We start from the raw sequence: 20888 nt of genomic DNA, 5'->3' as shown, positions 1-20888 counted from the left end.
TCTGGCCACAAAACACTTAGGAAGCCAAGAATGGGACATTTAGAATTGCCCAATGTGAAGGTTACAAAGCTCTTTTGCAATGTGCCTGAACCCCATGCCCCCTGCAGGCATCTCTGGGGTCACTCGGAAACCTACTGACTCATGTGGCTACGTGATGGGGTTGGCTGGAAAGAATCTTGCTCTCAACCATCTTTGAATCACCAATGGTGACTAATACATGCTGCAGGATCTCTTCAGCTCCCCCATGGGCTCCTGCGAATCTGAGTGGCTCAGGGAATCTCACAGCCTGTACCCAACTATATGATTGAATATATATGTTATGGTAGTGCCCAGTGGCTTCATTCAGGATTTGGACTCCTTAGTGCTGGGTGCTGAACAAACAATAGAGGAGAACATGGTCCCTGCCCCAAAGGGCTTACAATATACTTTGGACAAGCTGCAATAGGTGATTGTAGGAAGGACGGGGAGAGGTGAGGGTAACCATAGCAATAGGATGGTGTGGTTACACTGGCTGACTATGACATCTGCGCAACTTGATGTTTCTGAAGCATTTAAACTATTTGCTTAAGATGTAATGAAATGAGAGACCTTATTCTTGATTTTCCTCCTGACCCTCTTCAGTGCTTTCTCCTCTGCTTTGGTGAGGGGCAGCTTGGTAGGGATGGGGTAGCCCTCTGCAATCAGGGTGCGTTTCTCCTCCTCGGTCAAGAGCAGGGGGCCTGATGTCCCTTGTAACTTCTGAAATACACAAGCAAAAACTATCATTGGCAGACAGAGCATCAGCAACGAATCCCATCCCACGGGTCCTCACCGCTGCCACCGCAACAGGGGACCCTCATTGTAAATAAACCCATGGCAATGGTCTTCACTGCAGCCACGGGAACCTGTCCCCAGTGACACAGCCAGCCAGCTGCTTCACACTCTGCTCACTAATACATCTGCTCCCCAAGCTGTTGTTGACTATGGGCATTTGTTGTAGAGCTCATGAAAAGCAGTTACTACATGTCCCTTCTACTTGACTTCTCAGTTATTCCTGTGCCAGGAACTCCCTTAAGTGTTCTTTAGTGAATCTGGTGGTCCTGAAAGTGAAGGACTAACTAACACTGGCTGGAGCATGGCAGTCACAGGCAGGTGCTATGCAAGCATCTTTTCCTCACTCTCTCTGGCATATATCTCAATCCTGACCTGCAACCAGGGGTGAAAGGAAGCCGGTATGGGCCAGTACAGCGTACCGGTAAGAACCGCACCAGCCCATACCTAGCCACATTAAAGTGCTGCCCCTTTTGCCTCCCCTGTAGGCAGCCCTGCTGGTAGGGTCCGTATGGCAGGGCTGTCGACTGGGTGGGAGGGGAAAGCCGGGGGGGGGGAAGGGGCAGCAACATTAAAGCGCTGCCGCATTTAAGGACGGTCCTTTGCTGTGGCAGTGCTTTAAAGATCCTCAAACCGCTGCCATGGCAAAGGACCATCCTTTAACATCGCTGCCCCTTCCCCACATCGTCGGCCCTGCTGGTAGGGTCTGTATTGGCAGGGCCGCCTACAGGGGAGGCAAAAGGGGCAGGGACATTAAAGTGCTGCCACAGCAAAGGACCCTGCAGTGTTTTAATGTCCCTGCCCCTTTTGCCTCCCCCGCCAACCACCAATGGGGTGGGGGGCAAAGGGAGCAGCTGCCCTCGGGGCCAGCGATTTAAAAGGGCCAGGGGCTCCGGACGCCGCTGCCACTACTGCAGCAGCGGCGTCCGAGCCCCTGGCCCTTTTAAATCAACACAGGAGCCCCGGGTGGCAAGGGCCAGGCAGCCTGGAAGGGCTGGCTGGGGAATGCTGACCCCCAGCCCTGCCCCTTTTGCCCGAGACCCCTCCCTGGCCCCAGACTGGTAAGTGTCCCGACTTACTTTGACCCCTGCCTGCAACACTCCCCCCACACACCACCACTTCAGGCCTGGGGTCCCATCCAGCTCTGCCAATCGACCTCACTCCTGATTTGCAGCGCCCCTCTGGTTATCCAGTCCTGGGCCTGAGCAGAAATTACCAACAGTGAGACTAACAACTAACAGCCAAGTAAAGTCTCCCAGCTCCTGTGGGCACAAAGAACCCTGCACTCTAGGCTGTGGCGGAGCTTGTATCCTGCTGGCATTCTGATGTCTCCTTTCTAGTTCCTTACATGCGGTGCTGTGAGGAGAGGTGAGGTGGAGATTGCACTGGAAGAGCGAGCAGCTGGCCGGGCTGGGCTGGAGGGAGGCAGGGACCGTGGACTCTGGGATCCATCACTGTCACTGCCATGGCTGCTGGGGGGCGTTGGAGGCATCTGCACCAGGTCATCTAATGGGAAGTAAGGAGAGCACGTTTATCACTACATCATCAACCTACTGGGATAGGTGTGGGGCCATGGACAGCACCAGGGCAAAGTGCTTCCATGAGAGAGGGGTGGAAGGAGAAAGCACTGCCCATAGCACACTGGGGGCTGGAGGAGGGCAAGTTAGCTGAGGCTCAACCCAGGAAAGACACAGACAATGTTGGTAGCTTGGGGGGAATAAATGGAAGAACCATCCAAGGTTGTGCCATAACCCACACAGAGAGAGCACGTTCTCCATCTTTGCCCTTGAGGCATTTATTGGAGCCAGGGCTGTTTTTGGTGCCCAGGTACTGCCTGTGGCCAAATCACTTTCTTTGAACTATGCTCAAGAAGAAGGATGCAAGCTAGCCATCCTTATACAGGCCTTTGTCACCTCGAGATTCCATTGCTATATGTGCTCTGTATGGGGCCTGAGAGCACTCAGGAGCTCTGATTTTGGATGCTTCAATTTTTGTGTCTGAGACATTCAGAATCATGGACACTTGAAAATTTAGCCCTGGAAAGTTTGGAAATTGAACATTTCAGCAGTGCCTCTCACCCCATGTGATACAGCTGCAGCTGCCGTCAATGGTGCCAATTAGGAGGAGTTGGGGGTGAATGCTTCCCCCTCTTGCACTTGCTTAGAGTTCCATAGGCTGCAAAACTGAGGGGATGGAGCAGGCGTGGCCTGACCACTTTTCAGCAGTGGTCCCATACTAAATCAGTACGGTTGCAACGCCACTGAAATTTGACCCCGTTGCCCCTCTGTACAGCTGGAGGGACAGCCTGGCCAAATAGCGTTGCAACCTTGGGAACAGGGAGTCTGTTCCTATACAACAGAGTGCAAGGGAGTCCCCAAGAACTTGACTCCCAGTAGCACTGGCTTACGTATTGTGTGGGTGAGAGAGAAGGAAAATCCCTGGGCTGAGGGAGAGCTGGATCCACGGTGGAGGAGGTATAAATGGGGACTGGAATGAGGTCCCTGCCGGTGGAGATGGAACCAGAACTTGCTTCCCAAAGAAATACTTGAATTGGAACTACCTACTATAGTCAGCAGAGGTGCTTATGCTGCCATGCACTTGGCTTAAAGAAGAGGGAATTGTTGGCTGTGGTACCCTGCACAGGGTTCTAGTCCTTGGATAAGCTCCCTGTTCTGTCTGCCTCAGCCTATATTTGATAACCTGGCCATGCTACAAGGCCCACCATTCTTCATAGACGTTTGGGGAAGAGGCAGGCTGAGGAGATGGAATATGGTGAATTTGACGAGGGTCATTGTTAGCAAGGAGGCCAGTTTTATTGATATTCATAAAAACCCATTGGCTGTGCTATAGGGGTGTGATATCTGTAAGCAGCATTGTTAGTTTTAATTAGTGTGAAGGAGACCACCCAGCAGGCCTGGATTTCACCTGGCCATCCAATTTGATCCTCAAAACCCCTGTCTTGGTTGAAACAGAACATTTCCCACATTCAGTGAGACCCACCCACCCGCAGCTGTACGCAGCATGTTACACATGGTGCATACCATTGGCAGGGGGTTGGGAAGAGGCAGAGAGGCAGCTGCTTCTGGGCACGATCAACCCCTCACCCAGGCATGTTCAGTGGCTGTGGGGTTGCTCAAAGACAGGAGTGATACTGCACCGGGTGTTGGCGCAGGCTGGAAGGTGGAGGGTGAGCATAGCATGGACTCAGTGGCTGCAGCGGAGATGGCTCCACAAGGATTGGTGGTGACCAGCTGTGTCCCGCTTAGGCACTTGAAATGTTGGGAAGTATGGTGAAGTGCCCAGGGCCTAGGATGTGTGTTAGAATTGCTAAATACACACTCATTCCTGCCCCAACAATGCTGTGCTGTGGCTGCCAGGCTCTCTTCCTGATGTCACTGCTCTCCGACAGCCAAGGGACAATGTTTTTACTAGATCTGAGTCAGGTATTTCAGACAGATGTAGGACATAAATAGGTGACATCATAATTTAAAATCCTTCTAATGTATCCCTACAATCTCAGTTACAAAAAGAGTTCTCTAATGGACCTTGGTGAGGTCTAGTGCCCAGGACAAAATCAGAGATGCTAGAAAGCATGTCTCAAAAGGCACGCAGTGCCAAATTAGCAATGCCTGAATTGAGCCAGCTTCCAGAGAACTGGCTCTGCCATCTTTAGGGAGTTTGCCAAAATGCTGAGGATCTTTACAGGGTATCCAGATACCACAATGATGGGCTGATATACAAACCAAAATAGCATGCAAAGTCTGTTGTGCCCTGGCTCAGCTATACTGCTCCAAACCACCTCCCAGCACACACTCTCAAACACAGTAAGATCTCCAGGGGAAGAGCACCACTCTGTGCCTCAATTTCCTTATCTGTAAAATGGGAATAAAGATATTGACCTCCGTTGTAGTGCACTTTGATGAAAAGTGCTATTTGGGACTTAGGCTTTCTTATTATTAAAGCATTTTAGGGGCTCACACACTTGCCATGGTACTTAATGCACCCAAGTGGCTCTGGTTGCTCAGTATCACAACAGGTCACCAGATGCTTGAGAAGTGCCTCAGCTCTGGGTTAGAGGGCTGACCCCCCTATTGTATGTGGGAGCATGATTAGGCTGGGTGTCTCTGGGGCAGTCAGAGTTCTTAATAAGAAAAGGAGTACTTGTGGCACCTTAGAGACTAACAAATTTATTAGAGCATAAGCTTTCGTGAGCTACAGCTCACTTCATTGGATGCATTTGGTGGAATGCATCCGATGAAGTGAGCTGTAGCTCACGAAGCTTATGCTCTAATAAATTTGTTAGTCTCTAAGGTGCCACAAGTACTCCTTTTCTTTTTGCAAATACAGACTAACACAGTTGCTACTCTGAAAAGAGTTCTTAATGGAGCCTTAATTGTGCATTTTTGGACTTCAGATGTTTGGGTTCCTTTCGCATTAAACTGAATTTCGAATTTCCTGGCTTTTGAATGGTTGTTTCTGGATAGCTCCAAGGTCCCTGTGAGGCTTTCAATGCTCAGGTCTCTCATATATATTTTCAGCTGTAAGGTAGTTTCTTGTGCATAGGAGTTGCAAACAATTCTGTATGTGGCAATTCGTACATGCTGTAATTCCATTTGTATCTGAACACGGGTAATTCTGCATGAAGATAGGGGATCCATGGTAACCCATCTCAGCCTGCCCTGTTCTTATTCTATGTGTAAGGCTCGGAGTATGAGAGTTGTTTTGTGTGTCTATACGCATGGCTTGGAGTGACGAAGCTTTACAGCCAGATATGTGTAATATTGAGGGGATGCACGACTAGGCTAAGTACCAGCTGGCTGATTCTATTTTCTTACCTGCTGGTACATTTAGAAATTGGTTCACTTCTTTGGGTTCAGCTTTGATCACAGGTGCTGGAGTCATTTCTACAGGAGTCTGTGAAAGAGCAAAAGTACACAGCTGTCTCTGAATGTCTTTTTCACTTCCCTCCCCACCTTTCACAAACAGCCCTTGCAGAGTGTGTTGATTACAGCTACTGCTTCACTAACTCTCTACTCTGCCACATTCCACCCCGTGCCCTGAAGCCCATCCCGCCAGCCTGCTGGCTGCACTAGCAGCAAGTATGCTGACAACCAACAGCACACAATCACATCAAAAATCTCTATCTTTGCCTGAAACAGCAAATACAAACAAGTGTATTTGCTGAGGGAGGGGAAGCACACACAGCCATGCTGCCACTGCAGATGATAAGGCAACATCTCTGAATGAAGACTACTACCTCCTTGGCCATTAGCCCAGCTCAAGGCCCAGAAAGCACTCTTTAAACTGACCTCCCAATTCAAGAGGGATGCCTCTCTTAGATCTGCCTTAATCAGAGCTGGGGGAATTTATAAGGCTTTGAGAAATAGAGTAAAACCCCTCTAGTGCACTTAGGACTTTCACCAGGGCCACTGAACAGCTGTTTCTGATCAAATAGATTAAGAGTTAACATGAACAGCACGTTCTTCCCAGCTGGACTGAACTGCCCCCCTGCTCCCAGCCTCCCTTCCCCCATTCCACCACAGGCAAGAGAGATTTTTACACTAAACAGATACATTGCAAACTCCCCCAGACGGTAAACACAGCTGAGTGTGGACCTTGCTACAACTGCCAGGCACACAAAACAGATCTGCATTCGAGGGCATGGCAAGTTCAAGCTGTGTAAATAATGGAGGAAGTTTATGTGCATTTTTGGCTTGAATAGTTGATTTGTTTATTAGAATTGTCTGAAAGGGAAGATGCCCAACATGAGTGAAAAAAGGAAGAGAAACCAGGAAAGGATCTACTGTATCTGATGGGCCACAAGATACAAGACAGTTCATCACCATGCAAGATTGGACAAACCTCCCATCTCAGAAGAACCCCCACGGGAACCAGGGCCAAACGGAGCCTTCAGTCACCCCCATGTCACCAAGGGCAGCAAGTGTTCTTCAGAGAAACAGACATCTTAAGGACTTGGGAGTGGGCAAGAGCTCTGGTCCCTCAGTTCTTGGAAATATTCATAACAATCATGAACACTTAGTGTGTGGCATCAACCTGCCCTCACAAACAACAACAACTGGAACCTCAGAGAAGGGTTGTTATCCCTGTTGTTCAGCTTGGGAAAGCGAGAGGTTTTATGATGTGCCCAAGGCCACATGACAAGTCAGTGGCAGGACTGGGAGAGGGACTCAGGAGTATGAGGCTCATATTCAGCCCATTACTTAATTCTGCCTTCCCTAAAATTATCTCATTGGGGAAGTGCCTTTGAACACTCACCAGCAAAATGGACTCCCCAAGGGCTAAAGAAATATCAGCAGACTGGAAGGAAAGGGCCTTCCATCAAGTAGAAATGCTAGTGAACAACTAGATGGCTCTGGAGTTCGTAAATTGCACACCAAGTGCCTCAAGGACATTGGTTTGAATCTAACCCACATTGTTAATAATTTCAAGTCTACTGTGTTGTAGAGGGGTAAATCTTTCAGTGTCTACACAGGAGAAGTAAGTTCCCCTTGGTCCTTTTGCTCTTTTAATTAAAACGGGGAGTGAGTTTAACACTGAGCCTAAGACCGTTCTAATTGTCATTTCAAGTGAAAAATTACTAGCAATAAGGAAATGGTTGGGCATCAGCTTTGTTTCACCTTCAGCCTCCTGTCCAGGAGGACCCTATAACTGCAGTCAAGGGACCCGCAGAGCCAAGACAGTGTCAGAGTTTGTTGTTGGGAAGTTCCAATTACCAGATACATAGCCAGGCACGTATTCTGGGTAAAACGGGCTCACCTCTTCAGGTGCCGGCAGTCTCTGCAGTGGGCTGAGGTTCAGTGCTGGCACTAAACTGGCTGCAAGCTGGGATTCAGGAAGTTCTGGAGCCAGGTTCTGTTCCTGCTTCACCATAATGGAGCACAGCTTGTGCCCAAGGGACCACACTCCGCTCTCCAGGTCTGAAACAAGCACAGCATGAGAATCAAACTCCACCAAGCTTCTTGGGACAGCATAACAGGACAAGGCAAGAGACATCAGAAGCCTTTATTGGCAAAGGGTCCCTTTCCAATGTGTGTGGGGGATATAGGTGTCTCTCTTCTGCATTAAGATCTGTGATAGGCACTGCTGCTGCACAAATATGTGTATAGCCTCAATATTTAAGGGGTCAGTTAATCCCTCTCCTCATGGACACTACTGGTGCTGACATTCATTTTCCAGGTATGGAGGAATGCATGTATGCTGCTCCCCACACCCAGGCAGAAGCAGGCTGCAGTCTCCACCATGAGGAGCATTAGTGTAGAGGGAGAGGGAAAGCCCTCTGAGAAACACCTAATGGGCCTGAGTGCCCCCCTCTGTGTGCGTGCTTGGGGTGTGAATATTTATGGGGACAGGAGATCACAGGAGCTGGATCTCAGACAAAAAGAGATAATGGTCAATTCAGAGAAGGTGAAGTCACTTGGCCTCTACTCTGGAGTTTTGGTCCCATCCTTCCTGCTCCTTAGACACCTCAGCCTGCCAAGAAGCTAATCTGCACCTGGTTCAAGTCATACATCCTCCTCCCTAATGCACTTCCCTTCCTCTTTTATCTCAGCACAGGAAACTCATTGGCCCTGTCACACTATTGCCATTAACACAGCATATCACCAGTTTGCATGCTGGCTAGTTCTAACTATGGCCTGGTTAGCTCTAATCAGGAGGCCAGATTCTCTGCCACTACCCTGGTCCCTAGACATTGCTCTGGCAGAAGCTAGGGACTGCAAAGGGGTCACAAAAGCCCAAAAGAGAGTTCCTCTGGTGTAGGAACTGCACAAGACCTGTGTATGCAGCCATAAACTGCTCCTCTGTGCAGCTCCCAGTGTAGGGCACACGCCAGGGTCAGAGAGCGGGTGGCCATCCTGCGCTGTTGAGTAGCCCTGTAGGCAGCCATAAGCTGCCATAAGTTAGAGCAGCCACTTATGTGGGGGCAACATCAGCCCCGAGTGCACTCAGAATCCAGATGGCACAAAGGTGGTTTAAAGTCACCTTTGTCCAAACTGCTCCTGGGCTATGCTTTCTAGGAGGCAGCACAGAATTTAGTTCCTGGTTTGTGCCCACACAGAATGTAGTTAAAACTCTGGCAGTAATTAGAGCTGTAAACAGTGTCACCTTTAGCAGTGGCCTGTGCTGGCTCTCTTCCTGTAACTAGTCTGGCACACTTATTTTGCTGTGCGGACAGGGTTCCCTAACTGTGCCTGTGTAACTGGTTGGGCTTGTCCTCCTTCCTCCCAGCTCTCTGTGCAGTAGGATGTCCCCGAGCATACTTCCACATGCCCTGCTGGTGCTGCTCTGTATGTATATCTATTCTCTGCCTATTCTCTGCTGGGGCACTATGGGATAGGTACCTAGATTTTCCCAGAATGCACCAATGCAAACATGATTAGGCACTCTAGTAGGTGTGAACACATACCACAATAGTGACGGCAGCAAAGCTGCTATGTGGACACAAGCTGAACTGTATTACCTGTTAAGGGGACCAAGCCATAACCAGCAACAGAACCTACTGTTGCAGCTCTAGTGTGGATGGGCCCTGTATTTTGGAGAGTGCGGGAGAGAAGGGGTGACAAGGCCACAGGTAACTGCACCCAGAAACCTTGGATGAACTTTCCCCTCCATCCAGCTGTTCTGCTACAAAGGTAAAAGCGGGACTGGAAAGCTTTACATGTCCCTTTCTGTGAGAGGAACAGCACCCCTTCTGCCTGCAAGAGCTGTGGCTGCTGGACTTGTTACTAATCAAAGCAGAAGAGGGCAAGCAAGGGGCTCTTTCTGTCTAGAATAAACTAGGTGAGAGGGCAGCCCCCAGCTCTGTCACTCCAAATAGGCCAAGCAGTGAACACTCAAACAAGCACATGCTGTCTTTCCTTCTCCTGTCCCCATGCCAAGCCCCTCTGTCTGTCCCACCCTGCAAGATTTATTACAAGAGCTATTGGGTTACAGAGATGAACCAGCCAATAGGGTGTCGTTAAGGGCCAGATGAGAAGGCATTTTTCATGGATGCATCTACATTCCACAGCCTTGGTGGATCCCAAAGGTACAGATGATCTAGAAACACTGAAGATGGGTCTGGATTCTGCTGTGTGAGTTGTGCCAGGAGATTCTGACTCAGCATGCTTTTCTAGATACATTGTTTATGGTCAGATATTTGGAATGGGTGTGCAGTAAAAAATATGGACCCATCACACACAGATATAGAAATTCATTGCTCCTCTGGAAATGGAGAAGGGAGTGAAGAAAAATGAGGGGAGAAGGGGAATATATTTAAATGTAGTGTCTTCATTTCTCTTTCCTCTCTGTGCTATAGAACCACAGCCTGCTTGTTGGCATGGAATTGGACTTTACAGATCAATAGCTCACCCAGTTGCATGTAATCAGACCTACACCTTCTGCTCTAGAGAACTGTAGCCGGCTCCTGGACATGAAATCATGCCTGCACTCCCTGGTCAGCAGAACTGCAATCTGATACCTGGAACCAGAGGTTCCATATTTGTACCCATAACCTATTAGGTAAGTGGATTCCACTGAAAAACAAGGTCATGAGACTGATGAGCAACCTGAATCTTGCAATCTAACTGAATTAGTGGGTGTCTAGCCTGGGATGGGCAGGATTCTGAAGTTTTTGAGGACAGCAGGGAAGCATGGAGAAACCAATGTGTAAAAAGCAACAGCCAGCTCCAACACTAGAGACAGCTTAGATTCCCTTGAGAATGCTGTAGGCTGAAAGGGTATAGTTAACCCTCACAGATATTAAAGGAAAATATTTTTCCCTCCACCTCCCTCCCCCCCCCCCCCCCCTGGCATTGCGTTTTAAGGGCAGCACTAATAGGTACAATGCAGAGATACATCTGGATTTGGGTTCAAATATAAGTACACATTAAAATGGAGGTTTAACCCACACAATTTCAGCATAGGTAGTTGACCCCAATTCAGAGATGGATTAAAATGTGTATCAATTCAAATATGAGCCAGATATAACCCTGGAAATGCAGTTTTTTATTCCCTGCATGTGACTGTGTGAGTTGACATGTATGCCTGCCACAATGATATTTTGTACTTCTTCACTGCACAGAGGTGAATTGCACCATCTGACTAATAATGTAAGGCTGGCACATTACTTCAGTCCTATTGATTTAAGTGGGGTTTAACTGGTGCACAGTCTGCACAAGAGCAATCATCACCCTCAGAGTCCCAGATATGTGCTAGGCTCTCTACAGACATAGGAAAGCCCCCAAGAGCTTGCAGTCTAAGCAGAGACATGACAATATATGGAAAGAGGATGCAGGGGAAGAGGTGACAAGTGTAACAGATACAAGCTCCTGAGTTAGCTTAGTACAACTGCACATCTTTGTTTTATGTTTCACTGTTCCCTGCATCTCCATCCTGTTTGCTTCTCACCCTATCATTATAATCTTTATTCTCATTTTATTTATTTTCAGTGTGTGCGTGTGTCAAGACCACGTGTGTCAAGGTGTGTGTCCTTACCTGTTTGGTTTTTGCTAATTGCCCAAGAATACTTGCTTCTGCTGAGCCCCCGGCAGGGACGTGTTAATGTTAAAGTCAGGTACAGGAAACTCTTCTGAGTGTTTGAAGGTTAAGGAAAAGCTGTCGGGCCTGATGTTAGGCCCCTTGCTTGGTGATCCTCTGATGCACTTTCTGAGTTATGGGTAATGACCCTAAAGGTATTGACTGTGTAATTTGCAAAGAAGAGGCAGCAGATGGCAGTTTCTCTCCTTTCTTGGTGTTTGTTATCACAGAGCAGGGATAGTTCCTGGCTATGATGGGGAAACCTCTATCCCAGACCTTGTTCTTGCTAAAGGAAGGGCTTTCTTCTCCGGTATATACTGAGTCAGTGACACAGCTTTTTCAGGCAGCCTGGTGTCCATCAGCTGCCAGGACACCCACACAGTCCCGCAAATTACAGGACACTCTGTTGGGATTGCTCTAAAAATATCCAGCCATCATGAATTACCCTGAAATGAATTGTTTTAAAAATAGGGTTTAAAATAACTGTTCCTCTCTGTCTTCCTCTAAGAGATCCACTCACAAGGAAGCCACTTAGTTTTCCACATGAGCCAACACTGGCTGCAGGCAGAGACTCTTGCTCCCTATATCCAGGTCAAACCTCTCTGGTAAGCTCCAGGAAGGGACTTGAGTCCAATGCATCCACTCCAAACCTAGCAGGATCCTATGGAACTGCTGCCTGTAGTTTGCCAGGAGCACACAAGAGCACACAGCGCGCAGAGACACAAACCATAATCATCAGCATGAATAACATTCAGCAATAGAAATGAATAATTATATTGTGAGCACAACAAATTTAAGAAAAAAATGTGGCCCACATTCATAAAACAACAGACAAATTATCTGTTGACTAACTGCACTAAGTCAAAGCAGTTAGGAGTGCCTCAGTTCAGAGGAGCCCGACTTGGGTCAAGCAGACCCCCGCCTCTGCTCAAAGACACCAGCTCTTCTAGGACATGCAGTACATCTTTTGGAAACAGCTATCTGCATATGGGTTTCTTGTGCTCACCATTAGCATTATCTTCAGTCTTGATAGGCATGAGGGGGCTCTGCGGAGCAGAATCTCCACTGAGCGAGTAGCTGTGCTCTGCCTGGATGCCCGGAGTAGGAGGCTCCAAGTCCATGTCCAGTAAAGGGTTCTTTTCAGCCAACATAGGATCATCAAAGAAACTGCTGAAGAGTTCATTGGAGAAATCCTCCATGTTCTCAGAGAAATGATCCAGATTCTCGGAGAAATGCTGAGAAGGAACCAAGTGAAAGAGAATATTATTGTCAATTCCGTTAGGGGCTAGGGAGCCTTCCACTGAACTGTGATCAAAACTTCAGCAACCACATCATTTGGATGAAAAAAATAATCTCCACCCTTTATTCTGATCAGTTCTGATAGCTAGATAAAATCAGCTGTCTATTAATAAGGTACAGTTCAAATGCTCATTGATATATCTGCCTTTTTATCTATCTATCTATCCTGTACATACCCAACTAGCTATCTCCCTGTCTCCCCTATGTACCCATCTATCTGTCTATGTAGGGTTTATATCATATGCTATTTAGTAGAAGAAAGAGCTCTAGGAAAACTTGTGTGGTAAAAAAGTATAAGTACATAAAAGTGTTGTGTTCTTCTGAGCCTGTGCGTAGTGACATAAATGTTCCCATGTGTTCTCCAAGCAGAAGTAGGCACCCTGGTACCAAGGATAACAAAATCCAACCACTGATTTCTATCAGTGAGAAAACATTAATGTGATCAAAATAACAGGAAGGCCCCATGTTGTATTTAATTTCCTTTAGGATTTCACAGCCCCTTTGTGGACCCTATGAGAATGTCCTAAGGCCAGTTAAAGCCTGTGAAATTCTGCTTCCTGATGAAATTTAAACACCACAGATGGCCGCCTGTTAACAGCAAACAATCATTCCACTAACAGCAAAAAAATCTGATCCCATGCAGAACCTGTTTCCCCTGAGACATGCACTCCTATTGAGAGGTCAGATCACTAACTTATCCATTTGATGCAACAAAACATTGGTGGGGCAATGAGAAAAATGATGGTTACCCAGCTGAAAAAGGATCCCATTTATTGGCAGATTGACGCTTTTGGCTCAGAGAGAAGAAAGAGAAACACAGATTACATAGGTGGTCTTAAAAGATCTGGCTAGTGCTGACCCAAAGTCTGAGAAAGCTAGGCAGGCCAGGAGTGGCTGAAGAGGGGAGAATCTGGGGTGGACTGGGGGGGGGCACTGCAAGCAAAATATTGAGAACAATGGCATATGTGTGTGTGAGAGAGAGAGAGGAGAGGCATACATTAGAGCCCTCTGAGTACCAGTGAAGGAGGCCATGTACCAGGAGGAGCCTGAGGGGGTACAGGTGTGTATATTCTTTTCATTCTCTAAAAGCAAAGCTGAGGGAGGAGTTGGCCAGGGGATCCCGGATACCACACTCCACTAGTTCCTGTTCCAATAGGAAGGTGTGTTTGTTTTACTTTAGCACAATATCTTTCTGCAAACAGAGCCTTGGCAGTGAGAGGGTTGGGGAAAGGAGCGGGCTGCAGCTGGGCAGCCCCCCTGCCTTGCCAGGGAGAAGATGGAGAGAGCATAGGGGGCGGAGGGGGGGAGCAGTTTGCAGTTGGTCACACCCTTCCATGCCCCTGCCTTTGATTTGAAAAATCAGACAACCAAGGAGCACTAAGGAACCAATTTTCCCTTCCAGCTCTGGAGTTTGAGATTCCTGCTTTCCTCCTGACACTAGCTTTTCTGTGCCTTTGTTTCCCTCACTCCTGTCCTCCCAGTCACCCCAGAGGCAGGCTGACATGGAGCCAGCCAAACCTCTCTTGGGATTACAGAGTATGGAGAGAGAGGAGAAGGAGGTACTTTCATTCTAAGCCCTGGTTTTCAACCACTCACAGGACATTTGGGCACAGGAAATTTTCCAAGCTTCTTCTCTGGGAGAGGAAAATCTGGTTCAGTAGTTTAGTAAAACCCACTTGGCCATTTTCAAGGTACAGTAGCTAGAAGCATTTCTGTGCTTGGATGAAGAACAGAAAAAAATTCTAAGTTGCCCTGGACGTAACCCTTTGTGAGGAGAAAGCCACTGACTCAGTGGAAGACACCTGGTTTACCCGAGTTATCTAATTAGCATTGGGAATGTAGCATCTCTGCCTCTTCCTGTGTGTCTGGGGGCTGCACTACTCGGAACATTGGCTTTAAGGAGCATACATTCATACAGATGCTGCTGCACCTGCCCTGTGTCTTTTCTTTTTTAAACAAAGCAAGCAAACTCAGTGCAAGAAAAGATGATAGTGTAATTATAAAGGGTGGGAATGTAAGTAGAAAAGTGAAAGAATCCAGAGTTCTGACATACCACGTTCCCTCCACAGCGAGCAAATATATGAAAGAACAAATCCACAGTCAAACCTACCTATGTGCTCAGGGCTGGAGGAACAGCTGCTGTGGGAATTATCAATGCCTTTCCTGTGAGTTTCAAATCTCCTCCATAACTTTGGGTTAACAAAAGGGATGAGGGTAGGGAGAGAATCAGGGAGAAGTTGCACTGACTCATGCCATAATTTCACATAAAATCCGCATACCTGCCTCCCAACCCCAGTTAGACCAAGGATTCCTGATCACACTATGGTCTCCCAAGCAGAGGATAAACAGAGAAAGTGTGATGGCATGACATTGTTTGATTTAAAACAAAAGGGTCATCTCACCACTGGAGGAAGGTTATCTACAGGTTATAAATGAGGGAAGGGGAGATTTTTTTCTTAATTTCACAGCTGTTCAGCTCAAACACCAACATTTTTCAAAACAGCCAATGATTTGGGGCATTTTTTCTTTTGGGCACCCAAAAATTAAAGGGACTCAGGATGAGTAGCCACTTTTGAAAATGTGGCTACAGATGTCAAAGCTGTCATTACAGAAATGCAAGAGGGCTGCTTAAAGGTACCACTTCTCCTCCAGGGATCTTAGCTAACTTGTACAGCGAGAACTGGAGGTGGGAGAGAGAAAGGGGTCCATACCCGCTCTGCAGATCCAAAAGGCAATAACATCAGGGGATGTAAACCTGGCATTGGCAACTGTCGGAAGACAGGATACTGGGCTAGATGGACCTTTGGTCTGACCCAGTATGGCCGTTCTGATGATTTTGATCCTTCAGCAGGTGTAAATATTTTAACTGCCTATTCACCAGTGCTGCTCCCTTTCATCTCTCACCAAACACTCATTTACCAGCTCAGGACTAATCTAGGGTGTCTCTGAGTGAGGGTAGCAGAGATAAGAGAATGCTGTGTTTAAGGTAGGCCAGTCTCCGAGACTGAGGATTATTACCGTTATTATCAAAGATGGCACCAGGGATGAGACTCCTATAAATGGAAAATGCACACAGAAAAATCAGATTTGTAAATTGTTATTTTTACCCAGAAAAGCTGGCAAGGGCTCAGAGACAAAAAATGGGTGGGATAGGGGCAGGGGAAAAAGGAAGGAGAGATAAAGGGGAGGCAGAGCCAATGCAGGTGATAACACCACTTTACAATTAGACATATCTATGTTGGAGATGACTGGGCAGTGAACTGCCCAGTCACAGAGTGCTGTTGTGTCCCTCATGATGGGCTTTGATCTCCCATGCTGCCAACACATAAAATTAGCTCAGAGGTAAATTTCTGAGCAGTAAGTTTATCCATGTTCATCTGGCAAAATGATAAAATAGAGTCTGCGTGTCCAGATCCTTCAGTGATGGGCATCTTGGATCCTGTGATAATGGGCAGTCTAGAGCCTTTGGTGATGCATGCCTCTGAAACACATCTAATAAATACATATACAACTAACACAGGATGCCCAAACTCTATCCCCCCTCCACTGGCATCAGGCCAAGAGCTGGAGAGCTGCATCAAATTTGCATAGAAGGCAGCAGATTTACAACTGCCTTCTTCTTTAATTTGGGAGAAGCCCTAGGGAAACTACAGAAGCCGGTATACAATGTGACCACTTGGGTCAGAGAAAGGAGCATGCACCATTGGGGTCTGTAGTCTCTGCAGGCCACACCTCAATATTAAAGAGCAGGACCTCTGTGGACCACATTGTAGAACTCCCTAGACTAGACTTTGTACTTAATGCTCTGCAGTAAAGAGATCAATGGAGCAAGGCCAGAACACACAATAAGAATGAGACCTAAGGAAGGAATTCACAAAGGCTTGATATGAATGAAGATGGGGACAATAAGGAGATGCACAGAACAGGCTCAGAGTCCCACAGCATCTTCCTGGCTAGAATCTCCTTCTGGGAGCACTCTCTTCTCCCTGACTAGGTGAGACCTGCCAAGTCTGCAGTGGGATTCAGCTGTGATATGATGAAGGATTCTGCAGTGACGCTTCACATAAGCTAGAATCTCCACTCATGATTTTGTGAAATCATCTTCATATAAATGGTCCCAGTTTAAGGAGGGGACGAGCAGCTAGGACATGTGATCGTCATCATCCCAGTCCAAGGGAAGGGCTGTGAATTGACTTGGAGAAAACTTCTTCCAGACTAGGATCCAAAGCTAACAGTTCAGTCTCTGTTCACATCATTCCCTCCTGCTATCTCCCCCTCCCTTTCATGCTCTCCTCTTTCTAACTCCCTTTGACCTGCTCTGCAGCCCCAAAAAATATCACGAGATATTATTTCCAAAGCGGTACTGCCAACAACGGTCCAGGAAGGGGCAGCCAAAGGGACAACAGCCCCATGGTGATGATGTGCAGGATTTTCCTGATCCAAACCACGCTCTCTGGCCAGCCCTCCCCCTCAACATTGTCCATGGAGATGGGATATGCATGTATGTGCTGGAGCCACGGAGCAGCCTATCTCCAAACACAGATATCCCAAAAGCATCTCTGACACCACGGGAAAATCTGCTCAAGTTAAGACAACTCATCAGCCAGGAAGAGTGTGAGTCTTTGAGACACTGGCTCCTGCACCCTCCCAAGCCTGGTGACTGACATGCATTGAATAGTCCAAACATGTTTCCACCACATGTTTTCACCCAGACCTCACACTCAGAGTTGCTTGAATGTCAAGCTCCATGTGTTTGTGCCTCTCATTTAAAGAGCCCCTTCCTGGTATACAAGGAGTTACCTTGGGAGCTAGCATAAGACATCCAAAGGTGAGCTCTCCATCTCCTCCACCTCAACAGTCACCCGAGCTTGGACCCTCATCTCTCTCCTCCACCACCTCCCCTGTTGTGGGCTCTCCCTCCCCATCTTTCATTGAGCTGCTTTGGGACAATCTCCTTCAGATTCAGTTCATTTCTCACAGCCTTGTCACTGCTGCTATGAAACTCAGTGGTTTCACTCCAAAGAGGAACCAGCAAAGAGCCAGTCCAGCTGAGCTGTAGCCCAAATCTAGGAATTTAAGACCTTTGCAGGTTGGAGATACTGCACATGTTGGCAGGCTAGAAAATACGGAGGGGATTCTTCTAAGTTTTCTCTTTTATTTTAAAAATATTTTTCCTCTCTGCTTGCCAAGATAAATCTCCCATTCCAGCTGTGACATCTGCATTTCCTTTCTCTGCTTTCACTGAGGAATGAAGCCTCTGCACTCCAGCTTCACAGCAGAGATTTCCTATTCATTCCAAGAAAGAAGAGCCCACATGCTCCAGCCAGTCCTTTCACTCTCTTAAAAATGTGCTGCATTTTAGTGCTCATGAAAGTGAAGGTCTCACAGTGCTAACAAGAGCCAGGCAGAGTGTGGGCAGACTCACAACGCAGTCAATGCATCTCCATCCTGACCTTCAATCCCTCCTGCTATCATAGTCTGGACCTCTAAATAGCTATTCCAATGCACTTCAGTCTTGATCTGCAGACCCAGCTATTCCAATCTAGCCCCTCCCCCACATGCACCTCCATCCTAACCTGCAGCTCCCTGCTATTCCAGTCCTTTCCCACAGATCTGCCAATACACCTCAGTGCTAACCCACAATTCTCCATGCTATTCCAGTCCTGGATGTCTATGCAGCCCAGTTGAAGCACTTCAATCCAACTGATTGAGATTTGCTGGCCCCACTGCAACCCCAGGCCCACAATTCTGACCTGCAGCACCACCTGCTATTCCAGCCTTCAGTCTTTCCCAGAGATTGCCAAACATGACAAGTTTTTCTGTGATCATTTTTAGTGGCAACACTTCAGAAAACATCCAAATCCCTGACACACCGTGCTTTCAGAAGGCTCACAGGCTGACAGTTCAGCTCTAGAGCAAGTACCAAAGTTTATCATTAAAATTAATGGATAGGCATGGGAGGAGGGGAGTTTCACACTACCACAAACAATGCAGGGGGTCCAATCCCTCACAGTAGAGGTATGGTATTTACTTCTTTCCAATCTGTAAAGTATTTTGAGACTTAGACGGTGCTTGTGTTATTATTCCTTGGCTGTGGCCACTGTCCCTGACATTTCATAGAGTCACAATGAATACAATACACATTTCATTGCAAAAGCTCCTTCCATAAAATTTCTGTGCCAAGGGCCTGGATCTACAATTTCTAGAGATAAGTGCCACATGTCCTGCTAGGGATGATGCAGACTCCAAATAATCAGAGGAAAGTGTTTACTATAGCCTCAAACAAGCAATCCTTCTCTCAAGGAGAGACTACTTCCCCATAACCCCTATCTGCTGGCACCTTCATCCCTTTATACAGGCCCAACCTGCTCCTCCCAGCTGAATTTCATCTTCCATTAGGCTTCACTGAGCCCTGGCTCTCCTGCTGGGGCAGGATACCCCAGATATCATGGAGAGGAAGTGGCAGTTGTTAGAAATGTCATACTACTCTTTCCCAGGATCTCTTTTGGATATTAGTGATTCCTCTGCACTTTGGGCACATAAAACTAGAAGAGATTAGTTTCTAGCTAATAATTGACTATTTATTTTACAAATACTTTCAACAGAGGTTGTTTTTCTTAAACATATGTCCATCTTAGGTACATATGTGATCTCAACAATGTAATATACCTCACAACATCCCTGAGAGAGGTAAGGTAGTGCTATATTCTGCATTTTATAGATGGGGATGGGAAGTGAGGCACAGGGAGGCTACAGCCTTCTCTGCACTTGCAGCGGTCTTGAGGATACGTATAGCTTGACACTACAGTGATAAGCAGGCTGCATCCATTTTGGTGTGTAACCGTGAAAGGCTCTGGCAGGGGGCAGGCAATGGGGAAAGGCTCTGGCAGCAGGGAGCTACCAGAGCCTTTCCTCACTGCCTTCCCTCTGCCAGGGCCTTAGCCCCTATTGGATGCTTTCCCTGGGGCGGTGAAAGGCTCTAGCAGCTCCCTGCAGTGGGGAAAGACTTCAGCAGCAGGGAGGCATTGGGATGCTACCCTGGTAAAAACAGCAATGTAGATGGGGGAAGGCACTGCTTGGGCATGTAAAGAGCCATACATATCCTAAGGTTCTGGTGAGTCTTTACTCACGTAAGCAGTGCCTCACTGCAGAGGCACTGGAACCATGGCGTGGGGGGGGGGGAGCATGGCCCTCCCACTTTTTAACATGGGACTGCATTGCCCGCCCAAACTGCAAGCCTCGGTCAGACATGTCGATCAGCTCCCCCACCACGAAGCCAGCATCACCAGCCTCTTCCCTTAGCCCCCGCTCACTACGAAGCCCTCCATCTGCCTTGGGCAGCATACCCTGAGGGTGGGGACACAGGCTAGGGAGGATCTAGGGCTCCCCACATATGCCCACACCCACGCTCCCCAGGCAGCTCTTACCACTGCCCAACGCCAGCTTTCCGCCTGGCCAGGGGATGGGTCTTCTGGGGGAAGAGGAGGAGCAAGGGGGTGGGAGCCTCATCCCTCCCCACAAACTGCTACCAAGGATCTGGGTAGACATAGCCTAAGTGACTAGCCGAAGCTCACACAGGAAATCCGTGATGGCCCAGGGAATCAAACTCAAGTTCTAGGCGAGTGCCTCCCTTGGCACATGAGCAGGCTACCTTTCTTCTGCCTGGGGGCGTTGGGCCACTTCAGCCTCCCACTCAGACCGAGAGGGAGGGCGGAGACCCTGCACCTGAGACGTTTAACACTGGACCAGACACAGAAGGAGAGACTGTGGCGACCAATCGTGCGCTGGGGCGAGCACCGGGTCATTCCCACCTCGCAGCTCTGTGGCTTTGCGCCTATCAGAGGGGGGCGGCAGGCCGGTGCCAGGGGGCAAAGGAAAGCTGAGGAGAGGGGGGGGAAGAAAGGAGGGCAAGAAGAGGAGGCGAGGAGAAAGGGGCAGTAGGAAGGGCTAGCGAGCTGCAGGGGCGAGGAGCCCTGCGGGAACCCAGCCCAGCCCCGGGGCCTGCAAAGGGTTAACCCGCGTCCCGAAAGGCCGTCTAGAGAACAGAGGGAGGAAGCGGACAGCCCATTGGACAGCTGCGAGGGACCCAGGGCCAATGGGGAAGCGCCTGCCCGCCGAGCCGCGGCGGGGCCGTGCCGCTCAAGAGGAGTGCAGGGTTAGAACGGAGCTCGCGCGGGGGACGCGCTGCGGCTGCTGCCCTGCGGGGCCTGCTTGGGGCGGGGAGCGAGCGGCCCTCTGTGGTC

The 20888-nt window shown here is 48.3% G+C and overlaps 1 protein-coding gene across 1 annotated transcript in view; it reads right to left on the bottom strand.

Moving 5' to 3' along the window:
* Positions 1–20888, bottom strand: part of CREB3L1 (cAMP responsive element binding protein 3 like 1) — a 66152-nt gene that overhangs the window by 14297 nt on the left and 30967 nt on the right. Inside the window, 5 exon segments of the mRNA XM_038408034.2 lie at positions 589–738; positions 2159–2316; positions 5646–5724; positions 7588–7748; positions 12353–12581. Of these exon segments, the coding sequence (XP_038263962.1) occupies positions 589–738; positions 2159–2316; positions 5646–5724; positions 7588–7748; positions 12353–12581 (777 nt within the window).

This window comes from Dermochelys coriacea, chromosome 6 (genome assembly GCF_009764565.3).
Source record: "Dermochelys coriacea isolate rDerCor1 chromosome 6, rDerCor1.pri.v4, whole genome shotgun sequence".
Lineage (NCBI taxonomy): Eukaryota > Metazoa > Chordata > Testudines > Dermochelyidae > Dermochelys > Dermochelys coriacea.
The sequence above is the reverse complement of the archived record's forward strand: the minus strand, read 5'-3'. Positions and strand labels throughout refer to the sequence as shown.